This window comes from Thalassophryne amazonica, chromosome 2 (assembly GCF_902500255.1).
Source record: "Thalassophryne amazonica chromosome 2, fThaAma1.1, whole genome shotgun sequence".
Taxonomy (NCBI): Eukaryota; Metazoa; Chordata; class Actinopteri; order Batrachoidiformes; family Batrachoididae; genus Thalassophryne; species Thalassophryne amazonica.
Genome location: NC_047104.1, coordinates 17,192,219 through 17,214,367, shown reverse-complemented (window position 1 = coordinate 17,214,367; position 22,149 = coordinate 17,192,219). Strand labels below are relative to the sequence as shown.

The 22,149-nt window shown below is 40.6% G+C and overlaps 1 protein-coding gene across 3 annotated transcripts in view; it reads left to right on the top strand.

Moving 5' to 3' along the window:
• The window catches only part of txlng (taxilin gamma), a 109,568-nt gene that overhangs the window by 14,399 nt on the left and 73,020 nt on the right, over window positions 1-22,149 (top strand). The window contains exons 3-4 of one of the 3 annotated variants that reach the window (XM_034183904.1): window positions 3,566-3,684; window positions 16,554-16,704. In XM_034183904.1, the coding sequence (XP_034039795.1) occupies window positions 3,592-3,684; window positions 16,554-16,704 (244 nt within the window). In that variant the 5' untranslated portion in view covers window positions 3,566-3,591. Of the gene's footprint in view, window positions 1-3,558; window positions 3,685-16,553; window positions 16,705-22,149 lie in introns of those variants that run through there. The other 2 variants (XM_034183911.1, XM_034183898.1) reach the window with 2 other exon arrangements.

Sequence of the window (22,149 nt, the reverse complement as noted above, 5' to 3'; positions counted from 1 at the left end):
CTTTTGTCCGGAGGACATGACATCTATGGTTTCCAAAAACACTTTGAAATGTGGACTCATCAGACCACAGCACACTTTTCCACTTTATAGACATTAAAAGAATAAAAGTTGTTACTCACGTTATGTTACTCACGTACATGTTCACCAAGAGCACTGCAGTGCATTAAAACCTTACGTTTTTGAAGTGAAGACTGCCGAGTAAGCAATTAGTAACTCTGTGATAACTGTTGACTAGCCCTCCCCCCCCAACACCACCCCATGATCATTGATCAATCTTGTCCATCAACCATGGAAATACAACGTCAATAGTCCTGCACAAAAAAGTTCAGTGGAGTATCTTTCTGAGTTCCTGATACTCCGTATCTCTTTTCACAACGTTTTCATCAATCGAAAAAGGGATTTTGGGATTTTCCCCTACTCCCTTATTTAGCACACTGATTTGTGTGTTACACATACATATCAGTTTCCTCGGATTCGCGGAGGAAAAATACCACTCAATGCCTGGCTGTTAGGACAGTTGCTGCGGTGACACTGTGGCTCCTGTACGAAGCTTAGCTAAACGTAGCTTGTGGACGTTGCACACTTTTAGAACTTTAAAGTTTTTAAAAGAAGAATTTTGCAGCATGTCTGTGTCACGGAGCGACATCAGACAGAGCGAAGATGGCGAGAAAGACTGTTTGAAAAAGTCTGACAAGGACAAGAATCCGTGGAGTTGTTGCTGGCTTCATGAACACACTTGAAAGATGAACGGGAAAAGCGAACTGGTAAGAATTTTTTTTCTGTCTGGAAAATGTGCCTTTTTTCTTTCATTAATCTCGACTTTCTTTCATTGAAAAAAAGAAAGACGTGGCTTTGAATGAATTTAGGCTACATGAATTTACACAACAATGTAAATTAGTTTTTATTAATGTAGACTTTTTTCATGGGAAAAAATACACTGTGGCTTTGACTGGATTTACAGGAATTTACACAAGAATGTGTGGCTTTTTACTATAAGGTATGTTATGTCATATCTACCAGCACTGTCAAACTGGAGAAAAGTTCATCATTTTTTGTTACTCACGTTACCTAGAAGGCTTACTTTTGACATTAATGTGTTGTTCTCAATACTCTAATAAGAATACTAACAGAAAATAGTTATAAATTCTGTGTTAAGCTCAGGACTTGTGTAATACAATGAGGAAGAAAAACTGTTTTGGGCTTGAAACTTGCTGTTTTGTTGGGGCAAAAATTAGATGTGCAGCCAAAAACCTAAGGTTAGCTGAACTGGTAGAAATCCTCATGTTTTTCGTACTTGGGTACCCAAAGGACATAACCAAGTGCTATTTGATGTGATATTTACATTTTGAAATTTCACCTGCCATGTTACCTTTTTGCTGGAATTGCCCAAAAGAGAAAAATAACTGGTGCAACACAGAAATAGGTGCTGAAAAATTTAATAAGGTGCTGAAAACATACAAAAATATACAGAGGTACTAACGTTTTGACATGAAAGTCACATCATCAGAGTCCTGCAAAGACAAGGATGGTACAGCTTAAATACTAATAAGAAACAGGTGTCCTAATGCTTCCAAAGGGGCATGACCATCCGTCAAACACAGCACACACTCAATTAATCAATTCATGATTAGAGATACACTGTCCCAAAACAAACATAACTAAAATCAGAATAAAAAACATTAATATTAGAGAAAACAAGTAAATTTGAGTTCTTCATTCAAACCAAAAGGTTCCAAGGTGCCTAAAGTATAAATCCAAAATGCTTCTCTATATCAAAGTTTTTTTTTAATGATATCACCTCCTCTGGGTGGAGCTGTGATTATCTCAATCCCCCCAAATTTTAAAGATACCCGGGAGCCATGACCGGTCTGTTGACAATGCCTTGCCATGGCATAAGTTAGGTTCTGAGTATGGATTGCTGTTTTATGTTCAGCTATCTGTAATTTAAGTTGACATTTTGTTTGGCCAATATATGCCAATCCTCAAGAGCATTTTAAAAGATATACTACATGTGTAGTATTACAATTGATAAATGAAGAAATAGAATATTGCTTACCAGTACGAGGATGAGAGAAAAATGAAGCATTAGTGGAATTAGAACAATGTGCACAATTGCCACATCTAACAAAACCTTTGGTGGGCTGGAAGGCTAGGCAGTTGAGATGGGAATTCTGACATATGTTGTCTGGTTTTAGTTATGTTTGTTTTGGGACAGTGTGTCTCTAATCATGAATTGATTACTGAGTGAGTGCTGTGTTTGACGGATGGTCAAGCCCCATTGGAAGCATTAGGACACTTGTTTCTTATTAGTATTTAAGTTGTACCATCCTTGTCTTTGCAGACTCTGATGATGTGACTTTCACATCAAAACATTAGTCCCTCTGTATATTTTTGTATGTTTTAGCACCTTATTAAATTTTTCAGCACCTATTTCTGTGTTGCACCAGTTATTTTTCTCTTACAAATCAGTCCTATCTGGTTGCACCAGATTTGTTTGTGCTATACACAAGCACGGAGAACTTGTTTTTTTTTTTTTGTTCTTCATTAAATATCTTGTCTTTGTGGTGTATTCAATTGAAGATAGGTTGAAGGGGATTTGCAAATAATTGTATTCTGTTTTTATGTACATTTTACACAACGTCCCAACTTCATTGGAATTGGGGTTGGATATAGAAATCCATGCAAAAGCATTGGGACTTTTTCTTTTGTCCAGTGTGTGAGAATATCCTGTTTATACAATAATGGTTTAGGCAAGTTTTACTGTACTTTGAAACCGGTCACGGAAGTGCACAAAGTAATCCCGGTATATCTTTGGATTGTCACCAACAACCTAACTCTAAATTGTTATGATTTTGGTCCAGCGTGTACTTTAATTTCAATGCAGTCACAGTTTAAAAAAAAAAAAAAGAGTTGGGTGAAGTGCTCGTCTCCTCCTTTGTACTGAATGGACTGAGCACATACCCTCGTGCACATTCGCAACCTGGTAGAAAGTCAGAATCTGAAAATAATTTATTCCTGACTCTTTCCCTGTGTCTGCTCGGATATCCGGGTCTGAATGAATGTTGAGCTGTCACTTTCATGAGTGTCCAGCAGTTTCTTGATCTGATGTCCAAACGGTCATTTTACTCATTTCGCTATTGTGCTGTTTCTGTGTTTGCTTAGACTGATGTCACCCACCAAGAAATGCTGAGTAAAATGTTTTCCTAAAATGCAACTGCTGACTCGCTGTACAAGAGGTTTAATTAGGAATAAACTGTCAGCAATCACTCGTCACGATAAACTTAAAAGCATGAATATTTTGAATAATGTGTGACATGGCCTTCAAGTTTTTGTGGCGGTGTGATGACAAAAATGAATTGAGAAATTAATGAACAATTTCAAAAAAAGTGATACATCTTGCCACACCTTCTAGTGGCCGAAGTAATGTTTTGTTACGTGGGGATGATAAACTTTGTTTAGTTTGTTTGTTTGTTTTTGTTTTTATGGGGTCTTTGTTAGTGAAGTTAATCCTGGGCTATAAAAAAAACGTGATGTATAAAGTGTTTGTTTTTTTTTTTGTTTTTTTTTTGACAGAATTGTTGATCAGGAGCAATGGAGTCGACTGGCGTATGTGAGATTGATGTGGCGACAAGAAGAATAGTAGGAGGCAGTGATTCTCCACCTGAGCTGGACAGCCCATGTCAGGTAACTTTATTTTAGACTGACTTTTCACTCAGTTTATACCCATATCATGTACATCAGAATGAAATTTTGTTACAGCTCGCCTGGGGAAAAAATGGTGCAAACAGCAGTTATATATGTAGATAACCAATAATAAATAAAAGATAAAATAAGTGTATTACACAATGAGCATGTTATGTTTTATGTCCTATAATTTTTTTCACCATTATTGTTGTGCAGCTGTATTTGGTGGTCATTGATATGAAAGGTACTTGGACCTTTCTGCTTCCTGCTAATAGGTAAATGCAGCTGCAATTTTTTCGTGCTCCACAATACACCGTGCTGTAATAGTTTATGACACCGTGAGTCACACACATGAGGGCTTCAAAAGTAATTTGGCAGCTTGGTGAAGTATGTCATACTTATGCCTTTAATGATAAAAGCATGAAATTGGGCACAGGTTAGAATAACGCAAGTGGGTGAATTTTAGGCTGTACAGCAGAGGCCTTAAATGTATGTGGTCTATTAGAAAAGAAACCAACAGTTTTATTTTATTTTTTTAAAAAACTATATGCATTTGAATCACATGTGATTACATCAGCCAAGCTTGAACCCTCGTGCTCATGCGTGAGTTTTTTCACGCCTGTCAGTGATGTCATTCGCCTGTGAGCACGCCTTGTGGAAGGAGTGGTCCAGCCCCCTCGTCGGATTTTCATTGTCTGAGAAGTTGCTGAGAGACTGGCGCTGTGCTTGATCAAAAATTTTTCCAAGAACTGTGAGGCACATCCGAGTGGACACCATTCGAGAAATTCAGCTGGTTTTTGGTGTAAATTTTAACGGCTGATGAGAGATTTTGGATTGTTTCTATCGCTGTAAGGACTTCCCACGGAGCGGGATGTCGCGCAGCGCTACGAGGCGACGTCGTCATCCTGTTTCAAGCTGAAAACCTCCAAATTTAAGCCTCTGTTGACCCAGGACATCGTTAGAGAACAGAGAACTTTCAGAAGAGGTCAGAATCAGCAGTTTATCCGGACATTCCACTGTTAAAGGAGATTTTTTTTGAGAGACGTGTGGACGGATTGGCGCGTCGGCTCGCATCCGGCGCGGCGCGCCCGCCACAGGAAAAACACCTCCGTGTTGATAACCATTTGTAAAATCCAAGCGGCTTTTGGTGACTTTCAGTTGAATGAGTATCTGAGAAATTGTTTAACAGCAGGGCATGTTCCAACTTGTCCTTAAGGCTTCCAACGGAGGTGTTTTTCCTGCGGCGGGTGCGCCGTGTCGGCTCGCGGCGGGTGCGCCGCGTCGGCTCGCGGCGGGTGCGCCGCGTCGGCTCGCGGCGGGTGCGCCGCGTCGGCTCGCGGCGGGTGCGCCGCGTCGGCTCGCGGCAGGTGCGCCACGTCGGCACCCGCCGCAGGAATCTGTCCGCACGTCTTTCATTAAAAAAATCTCACAGTTTCTGAAAAAATTTTGATCAAGCACAGCGCCAGTCTCTCAGCAACTTCTCAGACAAAGGAATTCCGATGAGGGGGCTGGACCACTCCTTCCACAAGGCGTGCTCACAGGCGAATGACATCACCGACAGGCGTAAAAAAACTCTCGCATGCCCACGAGGGTTCAAGCTTGGCTGACGTAATCACACGATTCAAATCCATATGTTTTTTTAAAGGAGACCTGCATTGAAAAAAATGCAGTCAGATTTTTTGAACAAAAAATGACTTACATTTACACATGAGATCATTCAGCGGAGAAATCTTCATTTGAAAATGACAAATTTACAGCTAACATTTAGCCCTCCGCAAATTGTCCCTCTCATCATGGACGCTGCCGAGACGTCACGGACAAGACCCTCTCCCAGCATGCATTGCGCCAATTGTAATTTGTGAATTTACAGTTTGCATCTGCACCTTTTTCTTGCCTTATACAGAAGGATCTACTTTTTTTAAAACTTCATATTGTCTTGCGGCACGTTTGGTGAGTACACATTTCTTTTATTTGTGCTTGAAAATTATCTTGGGGGACTTTTTCATACGCCCGTTTGAGTGGTGTCGCAATGAAAATCTACTGTCTTTCGCCTCCGGTACCATCGCGGGATATGGAGGCGAGACCCGCAAAGAATCCCAGTCATTAAAAATATATAAACCTCTCTCAGCTTCCATGGAGCTCTGGGGCTCCGATTGCCGAGACGTGCGGTGCTGTGGATTTTGCAGCAAGAAGTCTGTCCTTGCAGCAACAGGTGTCAGCGGCCGCTCCACATCAAAACGGCAAGCGTAGTCTCTGGACTTGTTCCAAGTTGGCTGCACCTCCATTCAGTAGACAGAGAGGTGATGCCGGTGTTGTGCGCTGAATCTAGCACAACACCAGCTGCAAAGCAGACACGGGCGGTGTGAGTGGCCCGCGTCGGCGGTTAACGAGCTTGTTAACGAGCCCGCAGACTTAATAAGCGCAGCGGAGGCAGAGAGCAGGAGAGGAAGAATGGCGCCCGCTGTCGATGTCGTTGCTGATCTGAGCACACAGATCTGTATCTCACATTCATTGCAGCTTACTTTTGGATGTTGAAACCAGGACGTGTATAAGTAACATTACTAACAGATAAAATCAATTTCAATGCGGGATCGGACTGAAGGTGGGAGCGCGTCGTCTTGTCCCTGACGTCATGGAAATGATACGGCTGTACAAACTGTTTTCACAGAGGGCTAAATTTTAGCTGCAAATTTGTCATTTTTAAACGAAGATTTCTCCGCTGAATTACAAATTTGAGCTTATAGATTTACTTTACTGCATTCACAAGGGTCTTATAAATACATATCAGCTATTTCTTTCTGAAATCTGACCACATTTATTTCAATGCAGGTCTACTTTAAAAAAAATAATAAGGTCGGATACTTTTCTCACAGACCTCGTATTCCAAAAAGGGATGAGAGGCTTTCTTTGCAACCATCTACTCCACCAGGTGATTTTACTTTGAGCAGATGGAATCAGTTAATCAGTGAAATCAGCTGGTGGAGTGGGCGGTTGCAAAGAAAGCCTGCTCTCACAGAGAGCCTGGTGTTAATGTTGTACTCTGTAATTGTGATTGTCACTGAGTTTTTTGTAAAATGCCTATCGTAAAGCATTCTTTTTTTTCTTTCTTTCTTTTTAACGACATCATGCAAGTTTTATTAGCCTGCAGACACTGATCAGTATAACAGATAAAATCTCTGCTCAGATCCGCAGAAGTCGGCAGAGAAAAATCCCTCTCAAAGCGTGGCGACAGTTGTCGTAAAGCGGGACTTGTTGGTTGCTACGCTGGTGCTATGTGGCTGCTCCAAGTTAAGTGTAGCATGTGGACATCTCATATTTCAAGAGCCATCAAGTTTTTAAAAGAAGTATTTTGCGGCATGTCTGTGTCACAGAGCGATGTCGGAGAGAGGGAAGATGGCAAGAAACGGTTTAAAAAAGTTTAGTAAGGACAAGAATCCATAGAATTGGCGCTGGGTTGAATTGGGTTGAATTTAAAGTTCATCGTCATGAACACAGATAAAAGAAACAGGAAAGCTCACTGCTTCTTGTGCCCTCAAGAAACACAGTAAGAATTTTTTTTTGTCTGGAAAATAAACATTGTGCTGTTCAAACAGGATTTCAGACAAGATTAGGTGACTTTTTTAATTAACATAGACTTTCTTTCATTGGAAATTGGACATTGTGGCTTTGAATGGATTTATAGGAATTTACACAAGGATAAGTGACTTTTTTACTATAACGTATGTTAATGATATTTTACAGTTTTCAAAATATTCTACAAGCTTTAGCTGTGGTTTCAAAATGCTTTAGCAGTCTTTTCAATCTTCATGAATATCATGTAGTTTAATTGTTCTGAGTTAATGCATAATTTGGTTTACAATTAAATGGAAAATCATTCCAGGTGCTACTTTCATGTCATATTCTGTTATTTCAATATGATCATTAACAGTTCAAATGAAAGATTGAATCTAGGATCATTTAAATATGCACTTCTTTTGAAACGTTTTCTTCCAGGAGATGCTGAAAATGTATCATTAGATACAGAATTAATTTGGTTTCTGGGGGCCCTAAACCCCAGACCCCCTGCAAATTTTTCAATTTCACAATTTTCATTTCACAGTCCTCCTTTAGGTAGTTGCAAAACACAACCCTTGGCTTGCTTTTAGCGCTTATCAGCATTATTTCAACTGAAAACTGGTAAGGCTCAGAAGTAATTCAGTCCACAATTAGAAAGTATACTGTTAGATTATATGCATTGGACCTACATAAGCAAGGTGCACCTAATGTCAACATTTTTTGTGCTTTGATCCTGGAATAAGGCTAGTCTAGTATACAAAGGAAACAAAGGAACACATGTCATTAAATAGAGTATAGGCAAAGCATTTTGTTTTATTAAACAACAAGACAACATTCTAATTTTTACATATGTACATAAGTACGGTTCTTTTTTTCATTTAATAAAGGCCTTTTCCTTCACTTAAACCCGTAGGAAAACTGACTGACCAGGGTTCTCAGCAGGATTTTTTTCTCAGTGTAATGGGATGGAAAAATCACCTTAAAAGGGGATGCTTAAAGTCAAAGGGGAGGAGTGAGCAGACTATATGAGGATATTCAGATCATCGCTTCCCCATCACTCAGTCATGTTAGGGCGGGGTGGGAGGAGGAACTAGGGTTCGATTTGTCGGATGCCTCCTGGCAAAGCGCAATCAGGAGAATACACTCAACGTCAATTTGTATCAGACATGGTCTGCTCCAGTTTAAGGTGCTCCACAGGCTTCATTTATCTAAGAGTAGGCTTGCCAGGATTTATCCGTATGTCGATCCGACTTGCTCCCGATGTTGTCAGGCTCCGGCTACTCTCTGTCATATGTTCTGGGCTTGCCCAAAGTTGACACAGTTCTGGTCATTAATTTTTGATACCTTTTCTTATATGTGCAATAGAGAGATAAGCCCTGTTCCTGAAATTGCAATATTTGGTGTGGTTCCTGCTGGAATGGCGATATCTGGGGCACAATCGGACGCCATTGCTTTTGCATCTTTATTGGCTAGATGTCTTATTTTGCATAATTGGAAATCAGATATGCCTCCTACACACAGATGCTGGGTTCAGGATGTAATGGCACACTTGAAACTGGAAAAGCTGAAACATACAATCAGGGGATCAACTCAGAGATTTTATAAGGTCTGGCAGCCATTTCTAAATTACTTTACCCTACAGTTTGATGCTGGAGACACTGGGACATAATGGATCCACAGGCTCTGTAACTTTGTAACTTTTTTTTTTTTTTGTAATTGTCATTTCATTGTGGTATGTGTTCGGGTTGGTGTTTGGGGATTTGTTAGTTGTTGTATAACTGTTTACAATTCAAAACTCAGTAAAAACATTTGAATAAAAAGGGGATGCTTAGGCTTTGCCCCCCCCCCCCCCCAAGCTTTTGCATTATGGGCTTATAAAGGGCCTTCTTTGTTAGTCTAAATAAATATACCAAAATCTGATGTCCAGACAGAAGAAGAGAACATCTCTGTTTCAAAATGTGAGAAAATCATGGTTTTAATTTAAAGGCAAACATGAAAGATTTCTAAAGAATTTTTTTTTAACTTAAGACTATTTTAATTAAGAGTTATTTAATTGTAAGAAAAAAACAAGGATTTTCTTGAGTAAACTGCTGTCTATAAATAAGCAGTTCTGATGTTCCTAACACACATATACACCGTTCTGTGTTTTGGCCTGATGGTTTGTTTCTTTTGGCTTTGAAGTAAGGCTGTAACAAAGATAAAAAAAAAAAACGCTTCACACAATTTGGCACTCAAAATGCAGGCAATAGTGTTTCAGAGCGTTGACTGAACACCTCTCACTTTCATTGCACCGTGAGGTTTGCGCCACCTCTCGACTACCTTGACACTTGGCACAAATTTGATCCCTGCACTGGCACACAATTTGGCGTGCCAATAAGTAAACCCATTGTAAACTGCATGACTGCGTGCCAGTATGCAAAGAAAATTTTGAAATGTTCAAAACTTCTGGCATACATTAATTTCATGAACTAGTTGTGAATATTGTGCAACCTGTTCAAAAACACTGTCGTGGCACGCAGCACATCTGAACTTGACATAAAGATTATAAGGTGATGTTACATCTATAATAAACATAACTTTACAGGATGCATTATCTAACTCATGAGAAGGATTGAAAATGAACCTGTTTTACCAATCATTTCAATATAAATATTCTAATAATTACCTTTGGAAAAAGATTCCAAATGTGTTCTCCACCGCATGACGTGCACGAGACAACCTATAGCTGTAGATAATTTCTCTGTGATTCTGGGCGCAATGAGAGAAGCCAAGTTCTGAGAGCAAGTGCATTATCAACTACGGAATTATTATCTTATATAACATGGCGTCAAGCGGGACAAAGCAGTACACATTGGCATGACGAATTGGCGGCAGTGCTGGGATCAAAATCCCTGTGGGCGAACAATCCAACGCTTGGTCAATACTGCTACATGATGATAGGATGAGTTGACATTGAAGGATCACAAAGTGACAACGCTATGAACCCTTGGCTGCCACAAGCCAGTTATCCACGTGGTAACTTTTCTGACACCTCTTGCTTAAAAGCTAAAAAGTCAGAAGGAATGTGAGGCCCCACTTTCACGGCCTGTATTCATATTGAAAATCAAGATCAAGCGAGTGTTTGCCCTTCTGCTTAATGAGAGGTTTCTGTCCTCCCTGAGTTTGCCTTAGGACATCTGTGTTACCATTTGACAGGTGTACTGCCCCAGTCAAACTCCTCACCTGCCACCGACCAGTGGGGCCGGGCGTTTGACACCAGAAGCTAGAAGCTAGATCGGGTTTGCGATCAAGATTTCCTGAAGGAATTGATCCAGAAACTGCAGTCTGTAAACTACTTAATTTACCTCTTATATATTTAACCAGGTTAGTCCCATTGAGATCGAGACTTCTTTTGCATGGGAGACCTGAACAAATATAAAGTTTCCTATTCACCTAACTTGCATGTTTGTAAATGTGGGAGGAAACCAGTGCACCTGGAGGAATCCCACGCAAACTCCACATAGAAAGGCCACAGGTGGGAATTGAACCCATGACCTTCTTACTGTGAGGCACCAGTACTAACCAGTAATCCACCATGCTTAAAGTGAAAGAAAAAATATATATCATGAATGATATTCACTTTTTGTGAATATCGGTTTGCACAAGTAGGCCAACTCCTCCAGGATGTCACATCAATACATGACATTGTCAGAAGGTTTGCTGTGTCTCCCAGCGCAGTCTCAAGAGAATGGAGGAGATTCGAAGAGACTGGTAGTTACTCTCTGCGAACTGGACAGGGCCGTAGAAGGTCCTTAACCTGTCAGAAGGACCAGTATATGCTCCTTTGTGCAAGGTGCAAAGAGGATGAGCACTGACAGGGCCCTACAAAGTGACCTCCAGCAGGCCACTGGTGTGAATATCTCTGCCCAAACAATCAGAAACAGACTTCATGAGTGTGACCTGAGTCCTCGACATCCTATGGTGGGCCCTGTGTTCACTGGCCAGGACCGTGGAGCTTGATTGGCATTTGCCATAGAACACCAGAATTTACGCATCTGCAGCCGTAACTCCATGTCATGGCACTGACGTGCTTGACAGTTTTAAAGTTCTCCAGATGGATTATGCTTTAATCTGGATTAATTTGACCCACAACAAGCTTTTCTTTCTACAGTCATCACCTCCAATTCAAAGGTAAACTGTACAATTTCCCGTTTTTACCAACTCCGTGTTGTAAATGTGCATACATTTCTGATCCGTTTGTAATCAGCGTGTGCACTGCAAAAACTATTAAAATATAAAAGAATGAAAGCAGAAAAGTATGAAATCACAGCCTTTTGTAATGTCTGATTTAGCAGGTACACGCCAGGCCCCACGTGCTTGTATGCATGCATGACAATGTTGAGGCGTGATCCCAATGAGACGACAGATGATGTCCTGGGGGATCCCCTACCTTTGTGTTTGGGAATGTGGAGGTGGCTTTTTCTGTCACTCTCTTAATTGATGTCGCCATCTCTTCTCCCTGCCTTCTCAGGTCATTTGTGCTGGTGTGCATAATAATATGGCTGGGGTATCCCAGGCAGTTAAGGTCCCTTAATTCAGAGAGTAACGACATGACGAGCTGAAAAAAAAGTTGCGTTACTCCTGGTGTCACCTTGTGTCCAAAATAGTGTTCGTTGTTATCTATCTGCATGTAAATTCAGCTGTTATTTATTTATTCGCTGAAAAAATGCCGGGTTGCTGTGCATTTGGAGGCAGAAATAGACACAACAAGGGCTTCAGGATGTACAGATTTTGTTCAGATCCGAACAGAAGAAAAATTTGGGAAAATAAAGTCAGCTGTGTGGGATGGCTTCATCATCAAAGCTTTGAAAGGTAAATTTATTGTTCAGTCCCACGTACAGTAAAACTCACCTAAACCGTCATCGTATAAACCGGATATTCGCAGTCACCGGGCAAAAAAAGTTCCAAAGTTTTTGTATTGTTTTCCATGTAGTAAACATCGTATATAACAGATTTTGTATAACAGATTTTTGCTCACATCGAGTAAAACGTCCTGTCTGATCGCAGTGTATTTCCATTAAACCCCTCGCACGTGGGACTGGAGTAATTTCCATGATTAAAAGTCTGACTGTTTGTTTTTTTTTCACATCGTGCTCAGACTTGGAGCTGCACCATGCTGCAGCCTGATGCGCACGTCACGTCACTGCGCAGCCTGACGCGTGCTTTATGCTATGCAGTGAAAGCAGCAAAGTGTCAAATCACAGCCAGCTGTGATTTGACACTTTTCTGCTTTCAATCCTTGATCTGCCATCATATTATACAACCCCAGTTCCAGTGAAGTTGGGACATTGTGTAAAATGTAAATAAAAACAGAATACAATGATTTGCAAATCCTCTTCAACCTATATTCAACTGAATACACCACAAAGACAAGATATTTAATGTTCAAACTGACTAACTTTATTGTTTTTGTGCAAATATTTGTTCATTTTGAAATGGATGCCTGCAACACATTTCAAAAAAGCTGGGACAGTGGTATGTTTACCATTGTGTTACATCACCTTTCCTTCTAACAACACTCAATAATTGTTTGGAAACTGAGGACACTAATTGATGAAGCTTTGTAGGTGGAATCTTTCCCATTCTTGCTTGATGTACGACTTCAGTTGTTCAACAGTCCGGGCTCTCCATTGTCGTATTTTTCAATGGGTGACAGGTCTGGACTGCAGGCAGGCCAGTCTAGTACCTGCACTCTTTTACTACGAAGCCACGCTGTTGTAACATGCAGAATGTGGCTTGGCATTGTCTTGCTGAAATAAACGGGGACGTCCCTGAAAAAGACGTTGCTTGGATGGCAGCATGTGTAGCTCCAAAACCTGGATGTACCTTTCAGCATTGATGGTGCCATCACAGATGTGTATGTTGCCCATGCCATGGGCACTAACACACCCCATACCATCACAAGATGCTGGCTTTTGAATTCTGCTCTGGTAACAATCTGGATGGTCTTTTTTGTCTTTTGTTCAGAGGACATGACGTCCATGATTTCCAAAACAATTTGAAATGTGGACTCATCAGACCACAGCACACTTTTCCACTTTGCGTCTGTCCATTTCAAATGAGCTCGGGCCCAGAGAAGGCGGCGGCGTTTCTGGATGTTGTTGATGTTTGGATTTTGCTTTGCATGGTAGAGTTTTAACTTGCACTTGTAGATGTAGCGACGAACTGTGTTAACTGACAGTTTTTTTTTTGAAGTGTTCCTGAGCCAATGTGGTAAGATCCTTTACACAGTGATCTCTGTATTTAATGCAGTGCCGCCTGAGGGATCGAAGGTCACAGGCATTCAATGTTGGTTTTTGGCCTTGCCACTTATATATAGAAGGTGCTCCAGATTCTCTGAATCTTCTTATTATATTGTGGACTGTAGATGATGGAATCCCTAAATTCCTTGCAATTGAACGTTGAGAAACATTGTTCTTAAACTGTTGGACTATTTATTTTCACGCATTTGTTCACAAAGTGGTGATCCTTGCCCCATCTTTGCTTGTGAACAGCTGAGCCTTTTGGGGCTGCTACTTTTATACCCAATCATGATGCTCACCTGTTTCCAATTAACCTGTTCACCTATGGAATGTTGCAAGTAGTTGTTCATTGAGCATTCATCAATTTTCCCAGTCTTTTGTGGCCCCTGTACCAACTTTTTTGAAATGTGTTGCAGGCATCCATTTCAAAATGAGCAAATATTTGGACAAAAACAATAAGGTTTATCAGTTTGAACATTAAATATCTTGTCTTTGTGGTGTATTCAATTGAATATAGGTTGAAGAGGATTTGCAAATCATTGTATTCTGTTTTTATTTACATTTCACACAATGTCCCACCTTCATTGGAATTGAGGTTGTAATAGTTTTTTGCATTGTGCACGCTTATTACAAATGGATTAGAAAAGTCTCCAACTTTACAGCACAAAGTCAATAAAAGAGGAAAATGTACAGCTTATCTTTGATTTGGAGGTGGTGATTGTAGAAAGAAAAGCTTGTTGATGGTCAAATTAGTCCAGAATAAAGCATAATCCAGAGACGGAGAACTTTAAAACTGTCACGCACGTCGTTGCATGACACAGAGTTGCAGAAGTACAAAATCAGGCTTTAAATTAATTAAATAAATCATCATAAATGATACATTTATGTAAATTTGATAGCTTAACTATTTTTATATTTATTTTGATAGCACCTGTACCTGGATGTGTTGCTGTATGTCGTTACATGATTTTTAAAAATGTTGAAAACATTAAAGGTTCATTCAGTAGTTCAGCGCAGTTGGGCCCAAAATGGCGCCATGTTCTGAGTTGATGTCTATCTAGGCACACTATTCCCCACCCCCGCAGCTTTTGCGTTATGGGCTTATAAACAGCCTTCTTTGATCGTCTAAATATACCAAAACCTGAAGTCCAGATGGAAGAAGAGAACATCTCCGCACTTCAAAATGTGAGGAAAGTGTCTGCAAAAACTCAACCAATTTTCTGGTTGAAGTTGCAGAGGAGACCTTCATCTGGTTAAATGTCCTGAGAGCTCACTTGTTGTCTCTGAAAACTCACATTTGCTGCTACTCTTCTAAATAAAACAATGGCTGTTTAAACAGCTACTATTTTATTATTTGGAAAAGCTGCTTCCTGTTATATTTTACAGGGCTGTGAAAACTAAGTGGATCCGTGGAATTCCACGGATTTTATTCTTTAATCGTGATCATCACAGAGTTTGTAAAATGCCCATTTTTTTTTTATTTTTTATTTTTTTTGCACCATCGTGCAAGTTTTATAAATCCGCAGACACTGTACAGATCAGTGTCTGTGGATCTGCTGAGTTCCTCCGAGTAAAATGCTTCGCTCAAAGCGTGGCTGGTATGACAGTTGTCAGAAAGCGGAAAGTGGGACTGAATTGATTGCTACGGTGACAGTGAGTGCCTGCAGCAAGACGCTGTTCTGAAGCTAAAAGTAGCATGTGGACATGGCATACTTTTGGAGCTATCAAGTTTTTAAAAAAGAATTTTGCGGTACGTCTGTCACAGAGCGACGTCGGAGAGAGGGAAGATGGCGAGAAAGATGGTGTGAAAAAAGTTTGATAAGGAATCAAAATCCATGGAATTGGAGCACATCCGAAAGATAAAAGAAATGGAAAAAGCAAACTGCAAATTGTGCCATCAGGAAACATGGTAAAAAATTTTTCTCTCCCAAGAAAATCTGTTTAAACAGGATTTCAGACAAGATTGTGACTTTTTTTCAAATTAATGAAGACTTTCTTTCATTGGGGGGAAAAAAGATATTGTGGCTTTGAATGATTTACAGTACCGTATTTTCCGGACTATAAGTCGCACTTTTTTACATGTTTTGGCAGGGGGTGCGACCTATACTCCAGTGCGACTTATAAATGAAAAATATACCGGTAGATTCTCAATTAATTTGCCGTAATAAAACAATTTTACGTGACAGAGTTGCTCTGTTTTAAAATGGCCACCGGAAATGGAAATGCAATGCATCATGGGCACTGTAGTATGGCAGCCGTCCTATAGGTTACGATAACTTAACAAGACAACGAAGAAGGCCAGAAAAAAATGCCACCAAAAAGAAAAGCATACTCTGCAGATTACAAGTTGCGACTGGTGAAATATGCATCCGAAAATGGTAATCGAGCAGCAGAGAGAGAGTTTGGAGTGAGTGAGAAACTTGTGAGGGACTAGAGGAAAGCGGAGGTTACTCTAACCACCATAAAAAAAAACAAAAAACTAATCACGGGCTAAAAGCTAGATGGCCACAGCTAGAGGAACGAGTCCGCACATGGGTGCTCGAACAACGTGCAGATATTATCATCATAATATCATAATATTATCATCTGAACTTTCATGTTAAGTTAACATACTTGTATGTCCATGCGACTTATACTCCACTGCGACTTATCTATGGTTTATTTTTCTTTATAATGGATAAAGTGGCTGGTGCGACTTATACTCCGGTGCGACTTATAGTCCGGAAAATACGGTAATTCACACAAGAATATGTGACTTTTTTTACTATAAGATATGTTATTGATATTTTACCATGATTTTCAAAATAACTTTAGCTGTGGTTTTTGAAATTGAAATTATTGTAATTGCGTCTCAGAATGCACAATTTTTAGTTCATTTTTGCAAAATGCCCTGCGGCATGGTGTCTTTGCTTCCTCGCATCCAGTGCTCCCTTTTTTGTTTGGGTCCCAAAATTTTTACTTTCGCTCATCTGATTACAAGTTTGTCATCAGGACATAAAGGCCGCTTAACAGATAACCTGTGTGTGTTGACAGGAGGAGGTGGAGGAGTTTGGTTTGGGATTATGTTGTGCTGAAGAGGAGAGAGGAGAAACTCCAGCAAGAGATTACAGTCCCACTGATTTGGGAGAAGCAGAGCTGGACCTGGAAGGAGATGCTAAGACTGCAGATGACAAAACGGCATTTGGTAAGGTTACCGTACATTGTCGTATAACTCTGTAAGCCGGATACTACAAGCTAAACTCCTGTAGTGATTCTTAACCATTTTTGTGACTGATTCTTGGAGTACTTGAAAGCTTGCTTAGGTAATTAGTTCACAGTTTAATGAGCACCCCTGTACAAAGTGTCTCTGCTTACCGCAAGAGTCTTACTGCAGGTGTATGGACATCGCATTGAAATCAACACTGTCCGGCTAGAAAGCAATCCGGGTTGGATCGAGTCTGATTGCCAACCCCAGTCTGAATGGGTTCTTAAGCAGCCGGTCTGCTCTGTGTCAGCCTGATCCCGTCAGATGTCAGAGGTTAAGCAGTGCAGCATCTGGTTGGTACTTGGTTGGGAGACCTCTTCGGAACACCAGCAGCTGTGTGTGTGTTTCTCCGGATGAAACTGGAGTTGTGTCAGGAAGGGCATCCGGCGTAAAACTTGTGCCAATTACCAATGTGGATCTGGTTGTATCCGCCGTGCTGGCCCCGTCCCGAGACAGGAGCAGCCGAAATGACACCACACACACACACACACACACACACACACACACACACACACACACACACACACACACACACACACACACACACACACACACACACAGTCTGAATGGTGTCTTAGTCCCCAGTATAATGTTGCCTTCACACGGTGACAGTAGAAAAACCGTCATACCGCTCATCATAGCAGAATTACTGCGGTTGTCAGCAGCAGATGTGAGATAGTCATTTTATATTGTTAATGAGCTAACAACAATTTACTTAATTGAAACAGTTTGTGTTCTATTAACTCGTTTATGCCCAGATTTTTTTTTTTTTATAATTGTAAAAAGTTGCCTTAGTACGTTTGAGTTTTTTTTTTTTTTTATTTATTTTTTATTATTATTATTATTATTGCGAGTAGAAAATGACAGTGGTACATTTCGGCAACAATTGTTGGCAGTAGGGCAAAACGGGTTAAAGCAGGAAGCATTAGTGCTGGTGTTGCTTAAAGAGTCAAAAAAAAAAATTGTGATACTGGCTCTTAATTCCTCTCTGTAACATTAAAGTATTCACATTTACTTAATTAAAATGAGGTGTGACTCTTACAGTGCATCCGGAAAGTATTCACAGCACTTCATTTTTTCAAGATTTTATGTTAGTCTTCTTCCAAAATGGATGAACTTAATTTTCCCCCTCAAAATTCTACTCACAACTCCCCATAATGACATGAAAAAAGTTTTTTTTCTTTTTGTTTTGGCAAATTTATTAAAAATAAAAACTAAGAAATCACGTGTACTTAAGTATTCACACCCTTTGCTCAATACTTTGTTAATGCACTTTCGGCAGTAATTACAGCCTCAAGTCTTCTTGAATATGATGCACCTATCTTTGGGCAGTGTTGCTCATTCCTCTTTGCAACACCTCTCAAGCTCCATCAGATTGGATGGGGAGTGTCTGTGCACAGCCATTTTCAGATCCTCAGAGATGTTCAATCGGATTCAGGTCTGGGCTCTGGCTGGACCACTCAAGGACATTCACAGAGTTGTTCTGAAGCCACTTCTTTGATATCATGGCTGTGTGTTTAGGGTCTTTGTCCTGCTGAAAGATGAACCGTTGCCCCAGTCGGCAGTCATGAGTGCTCTGGAGCAGGTTTTCATCCAGGACAGTACATTGCTGCATTCGTCTTTCGCTCAATCCTGACTAGTCTCCCAGTTCTTGCTGCTGAAAAACATCCCCGCAGCATAATGCTGCCACCACCATGCTTCACTGTATGGTGCCTGGTTCAATGGATGGTGCCTGGTTTCCTCCAAACATGACACCTGGCATTCATGCTGAATAATTATTGAACTCTTTGGTGTCAAGATAGCGAACGTCCGGTTAGGGAGCGCTCTCTCGTGTGCTTGACGTCTTCAAGAAACTAGAACAATAATCCACAAGGTTTAGGTGAGTAGTTTTATTGTTGTTGTAAACATGTCAAACGCGCGGGTTTCCCGAACCGGATATAGATATGTCATTGTATATGCGCTACCCAGCAGTAACTTCAAAATTCCCCATTAAGCTGTAGAAACACCTCAAGGATCATCAGTGGAAACAGGATGCACCTGAGCTCAGTTTTGAGCTTCATGTCAAAGGCCGTGAGTACTTACGTACATGTGACTTCTTAGTTTTTATTTTTAATAAATTTGCAAAAATCTCATAAAACTTTGTTCACATAGTCATTATGGTGTATTGTGTGTAGACGTTTGAGGGGAAAAAAATGCATTTCATCCATTTTGGAATGAGGGCCCCGTCACACCCTGATGATTTAGCCAGCGTATGCCGACAGCCCCGCTTCCACAGAATGGTTTAGGTCAGTACTGCATGGTATGATACGTGTCGGAACAGTTAATTCTGGCTTGGTTTGCATTTCTATTGCCGGCAGAACCCTTTTGTTTGGCAGGTGGAACATTTAAATATTGACAAGCGCATCATCAAGCATGCATACACTGTCGCGTGGCATCTCTTCTCCACACGGAGGTCAAACAGTAATTTGACATTTTATTTTTGACTTGGTAGATCATGGGATTTATTTTCATCATGTGCAGAATGCTGAAGGTTTGACTGATGCCTGTGGTAAACGCTGACATGAATTAATGAGGCACTGTGACTCTTTCAACCTTTAAAGTAACTGTCTTGTTGTGACGCTAAGAGCTGGCGTTCTCTGATTAAGGTTAATAGACGCACCTTGAGCAGGAGAACCACTGAAGGACTCCTTTAAAAATGCTACGTTTCTTCAGCCATGACAAAGAATTCAAGTATTTTCAGATGTCCTTTTCAAAAATCAGGATGCTTTATAAGTTTTCGTCCGGCTGTGATGAGTCCGATTGAAACAAATGGGTAAAATTAAGACTTCATATTTACTCTGTGTGTTAATGGTTTTAATATTTGAAACAGTCTGAAGTGTTCGCATGCGGACTGCTGCTTTCAGTTATTACTTACAAGAAACATGTCAAGCGTCGCATTACTTACCTACAACTTGTGTCTCACGTATTCAGGATGTATGAGCCTTCCCCTGCATAAGTCAAAAATATTATGAATACTTTCTGGATGCAGTGTAAATAATCCATCTCTTGCTCTCCATCTTTTCTCGTCATTAAAGAAAACAGTGTTGTTGTTGTCTCTGTGGTAACAGGGTTCTCTCCAGATAATGGAATGGTGCTGCGCTGTTGTACTTCCATCTAGCACCACTATACTGTGGCGTCATCTTGCAGTGTTTTAGCATGGGACTTGTTGGGAATCTGACCGTGCACAAACCCATTTTTGAGGGGAAATTTCACATAAACTACTTCAGCTCTTTATTTTATCCTGTTTACATCCAGATGACACAAACCATGACAAAACGCAAGTGTTACATGAAGCCCGATGATCAGAAGACTATCTCTGCATTTTTTTATTTTTTTTTTCTTTCATTTTGGCGGTGGCGACAGCCTATTTAGCCATGAAGGAGCAGCCAGAAAAACCTCCCAACGTGCGGGCTGCTGCGAACGCTGATCCATCCGGGTAGGGGACACAACAGTGCCGAATGTCACAGTGGCTGAGGCTGGTGCACAGCTGACTCGATCGACACTGTCTGCCGCAGGATCCATCAGATCAGAGGCTAACAACAATGCTGCAGCCCCTGTGACAGTGAACAGGGGGGCTTTTATGAAGAAAGCAGTAGAACGGGAATCAAAATTCTTCAGGTATGGAGACATACTTTCGTTCATTGAGATTTTGGTGCTAGGTAGCAGCATGTATTATTTCTTTTCTGTGTTTTAAAGGACATGTCACACAGAAATCAAAACATTTCCAAGTGTTTCCAACAGCGTTTCTTTGAGAAAACGTCCCAGCGCACGCTTGAATGGGATGGATCTGCTAACGTTAAGAACAAAGCCACAAATTAATTAACTGTTCATTTTGATGCAGTCACAGTAAAAACAGCAGCTGCATTCTACTGTGAGAAGACTTGGTGCACGTCCATTTATCATGAATGCAGCCTGTTAGAAACAGTTTGCTAGTGGCTCAGCTTTGTGAATGCTTTTAAGTGTTGTCATCAATATAACTGTGGAAAATCTAAGAAACACGTGTGTTCTCAGACAGATCAGACAGCAGACTGTCTGACAGGCAACCTGAAAACCAGCGGAGAGGTCCATGTGCATATTGCGCGAATGCCGTGCGTGTTACTCCATTACCGAATAGGCTTGCATCAAGACAGACTCTCTCAAGGTAAAATAAAACAGAAGCCTACCAGATCCACTGAGAAGAACAAAATACAAAAGGGAAAAAAAAACAGGGCACTCACCCACTTGTAGAATGATTTCCAAGATTAAATATGTAAAGTCCACTCCACCAAAGTAGTCCCCACACGTGCGATTGCCAACCAGTGTTACGGAGCTCCTCCTATTCTGGCACGTTAGGTAGAAAGTCCATTATGTCCTGAAAATAATGTGTTCTGACTTTTTTCCAATATAAGAAATCCATCTGCATGTTTTAGCAGCGTATAAAAACAGCATTGTGATTGCTGCTTTCACAGTGGCTCTAAAATGGCATTCTGCGACACAGACAGAAGTGTCACCACACTTTAGGATCCAAAATCCGACAGACTCTGAAAAAATGATGAGGTTCGGGGTGAAGTGTTTCGTCTCCTCTCTGTACAGCCTCTGTAAGTCCGAACCTTCAGTTTCGAATGAAAGCTCAGAAGCTTCGTTATTGGACGTTCGTTTCACTCTGTCAAATGGTCTTTCTATACATTCTTTTTTTCTTTCAAATAGGTTTATTAGACCTTTGTAACATGCATACATTGTGTCATTGAAATAAATACATTATAGCATTAATTTCACTCATCAGCAATTCAGCACAGAGTCAGACCAGAAATGGCATGAAAAGATTTGCATTTTTGTTTAGGACTTCAGGACAGAAGGTCGGATGGGACCCCAAGTGGAAGTGTTGCATGCCACTTCAGATGATGGTTGCCAGCAGCACTGCTACACCAAAAATTTCTGGGGAGAACCCTGGGGAAGGTGCAAAAGCAGACAACTTTTTACTTTTGCTGTTCTGGGTGCGCAGATGTTCTCAGCCAGCGGTGGGGTAGTTTTACATGCCTCTCATTGAAAACGATCTGATTTACAATCTGCTGCTGTCACTTAATGCTCTGCCCATGGAGGCTCTGCCCATTTTGCTAAATATTCCATAATCATTATGGCAACAGAGAAGCATCACAGATAAAAAAGCAGGTTTCCAAACTTGCAACATAGTATTACCGGTAATTTTTAAAAAAGAGGAAAAAAGAGTTGACATAGCTCTGAAAGATCAGTGCCTCTGGAAAGAATGAAAATTAGGTGGAATTTCAAGATTTTATGATGCAGTGTCCAAGTAACAAAACAGTCAGTGTAAATTATAATAATTTGAATTGTGCTGTTACCGCTGAGAAA